Genomic DNA, 3,089 nt, shown 5'->3' on the forward strand with positions numbered 1-3,089 from the left:
GTAATTGTTAGTATACATGTCTTCTACTTTTTTGTTAAATTTATTCATGAGTATTGAATTCTTTGATGATATTAAAAATGGAATAGTTTTCTTAATTTTACTTTCAGGTTGTTTATGCTAGTGATGAGAAATACAATTGATTTGTAAAGATTATTTTGGAGTTTGTTACTATTAAAGTTCTTTATATAAAGTTTTCAAACTTTTGACATTGAAATTTTTGAGTGTAAGAAAAAATTCCACAATTTTAATGAAAATGAGGCGCTTTTTTTCATTTTAATTCAATTTTTTATGTTGAGATAATTATACATTAACTTTTATTGGCAAAAATGATACATATAAGTCTCACACTCTGCAGCCTGTTTTCCCCAATGGTAACATCTTGCAAGCTATAGTACAATATTACAACCAAAATATTAACATTAATACATTCAAGGTATAGGATAGTTCTGTCAACACAGTGATCCCTCATTTTGCTATTTTATAGCCATACACATCAACCTCTTCTGCTGCTCAGCAATCCATAAAATTCTCCATTGCTATAATTTTATCTTTTTCAAGAATGTTATTGCAGTAGAATTATGCAGTCCATGACCTCTTTTAGATAGACTTTTCACTAAATTCAACATGTAATATTCTTGAGTCCTAATTAATTTATTGTATATATTAATTACTATGTTGTTTTATGTTGCGTAGTATTTTACATCAAGTTTATGTAACCATTTATATATTTATGAGCATAAGTTTTCTTGCCAGTTTTTGTCTATTACAAATAAAGCTTCTATGACCTTTCATGTACAGATTTTGCTGAGCAAAAGTTATGATTTCTTTGGGAAAAGTGCCAGGAGTGCAATTCCTGGGGTTCATGGTAACTGCATTTTTAGTTTTAAACAAAACTGCCAAACTCTTTTTCATAACGACTGCACCATTTTACATTATCATCAGAAATGTATGGTTGAGGTTACTTGCTGCTGTGAACTGTGGGCCGCCGGGGTCGGTGAAGGATCTCAAGATGGCTGGGCGAAAACTTGCTCTAAAAGCCATTGACTGGGTGGCTTTTGGGGAGATAATACCCCGAAACCAGAAGGCCATTGCTAACTCCCTGAAATCCTGGAATGAGACCCTCACCTCCAGGTTGGCCACTCTACCTGAGAAACCACCTGCTATTGACTGGGCTTACTACAAGGCCAATGTTGCGAAGGCCGGCTTGGTAGATGACTTTGAGAAGAAGTTTAATGCACTGAAGGTTCCCGTGCCGGAGGATAAATACAGTAACCTGGTAGATGCAGAAGAAAAAGAAGATGTGAAAAGTTGTGCTGAGTTTCTGTCTATGTCGAAGACCAGGATTGAGCAGTACGAGAAAGAGCTGGAGAAGTTGAGGAACATAATTCCATTCGATCAGATGACCATTGAGGATTTGAATGAAGTCTTCCCAGAAACCAAGTTAGACAAGAAGAAGTATCCCTACTGGCCTCACAAACCAATTGAGAATTTATAAACTTGAGTCGGGGAGAAAGCTCTGGCCCTCGTATTATAAACTCAACATTAAAACTAATTACCTAGTAAAAAAAAAAAAAAAAAAGAAATGTATGGTTGAATCAGTTTCTTTCATCCACTCCAGAAATTGATGTTGTTACAGGTTTTAATTTTAACTATTCTGAAAGATGTGTAATGATATATCATTGTACTTCCAGTTTACATATTTCTGATGGCTAATGTTGTGAACTGATTTTTATCTCCTGCCCCACAATTTGCTTATTGAAGTCCTATCCACTGGTACCTCAGAATGTAATTGTATGTAGAGATGCGACCTTTAAAGTTTTAACTAAAGTAAAATGAGTTCATATAGGTGGACACTAATCTAATATTACCGGTGTCCTTATAAGAAGAAGAAATTCTGACACATACATACACAAAGGGAAAAACCTGCTGGCAAGCCAAGGAGAAAGCCCTCAGAAGAAACTAACCCTGCCAGCACCTGAATCTCAAACTTGAAGACTCCAGAATTTTGACAATCTAAATTTCTGTTTTTTAATTTATCCAGTGAGGTACTTCATTTTATCAGTCCTAGCAAATAAACAAAGCTAATGACACTTAATATCTTCCCATTTCTTTATTAGCCATCTGTATATACTCTTTGGTGAAATAGCTTTTCATGCCTTTTGTCTATTTTCTAGTAGGATTGCTTGATTCTTTGTTATACTATTAAGTACTGAAAGCCCTTCATATGTTGTAGATTATCATATGTTTAATATATGGTTTGATAACATTCCCCCCAGTTTGTAGACTTTTTTATATTTACACAAGGTTTTTCACAAAGCAAAAGTTGTTAATTTTAATAAAATCAAAGTTATAGATTTTTTTTTTATAGATTGTTCTTTAGGCGTCAAGACTAAGAACACTTGGACTAGCATAGACACCAAAATTTTCTCTTATGCTTTTGTTCTAAAACTTTTATAGTTTTACTTTTTAGTTCATGATACATTCTGAGTTAGTTTTTGTGTAAGGTGTAAGGTTCAATTTGTGTTTCATGTTTCCCCCTGTAGAAGTCTAAGTTCTCTAGTACCATTTGTTGAAGAAAGTTATTCTTTCTCCATTAAATTGGTTTTAAAAAAAATGTCAAAAATCAATTTGGCATATGTTTGCCTAGTTTTGTGTTCTTTACTCATTTCCATTGGTCTATGTATCTATCCCTCAAACATTATCACATTCTTTTGATTACTGTATCTATATAGAAGGACTTACTAACACATAGAGGGAATGCCTACTTTTTAATTCTACTTTTACAGGATTGATTTTTGTATTCTAGGGCCTGTGACTATTTGTATAAAAATTAGAGAAATCTTGTTTGTGTCTGCAATTTTCTGAGTTTTTGATGACAAATGCAGTTTATCTATAGATCAATATGAGAAGAATTGATAGGTTTATTATGTTGTGGCCTGAATCCATGAACATGGCATGTCTTTTCATTGATTTAGTTTATTTATTTCTACAGTTTTTGTAATTTTATTATTATTTTTTTATTAGTTTCAGGTGTACAAAGCAATGTAATAGTTACACATTTACACCCCTCACAAAGTGATAACCCCCTC

At 33.0% G+C, this 3,089-nt stretch overlaps 1 protein-coding gene across 1 annotated transcript; it reads left to right on the top strand.

Annotated features, from left to right (window-relative positions):
- The first annotated feature begins 963 nt into the window (after window positions 1-963).
- LOC308494871 (ATP synthase subunit d, mitochondrial) lies at window positions 964-1,582 on the top strand. Its single transcript, XM_081042841.1, has one exon. It carries the CDS (start codon window positions 1,010-1,012, stop codon window positions 1,493-1,495), a length of 486 nt encoding a protein of 161 aa, XP_080898967.1. The 5' UTR covers window positions 964-1,009; the 3' UTR covers window positions 1,496-1,582.
- The last annotated feature ends 1,507 nt before the right edge of the window (window positions 1,583-3,089 follow it).

Source organism: Rhinolophus hipposideros (assembly GCF_964194185.1).
Source record: "Rhinolophus hipposideros genome assembly, chromosome: X".
Lineage (NCBI taxonomy): Eukaryota > Metazoa > Chordata > Mammalia > Chiroptera > Rhinolophidae > Rhinolophus > Rhinolophus hipposideros.

Coding starts and splice junctions, on each gene's coding strand:
- LOC308494871 (XM_081042841.1), top strand. CDS start 1,010: ATGGCTGGGCGAAAACTTGCTCTAAAAGCCATTGACTGGGTGGCTTTT.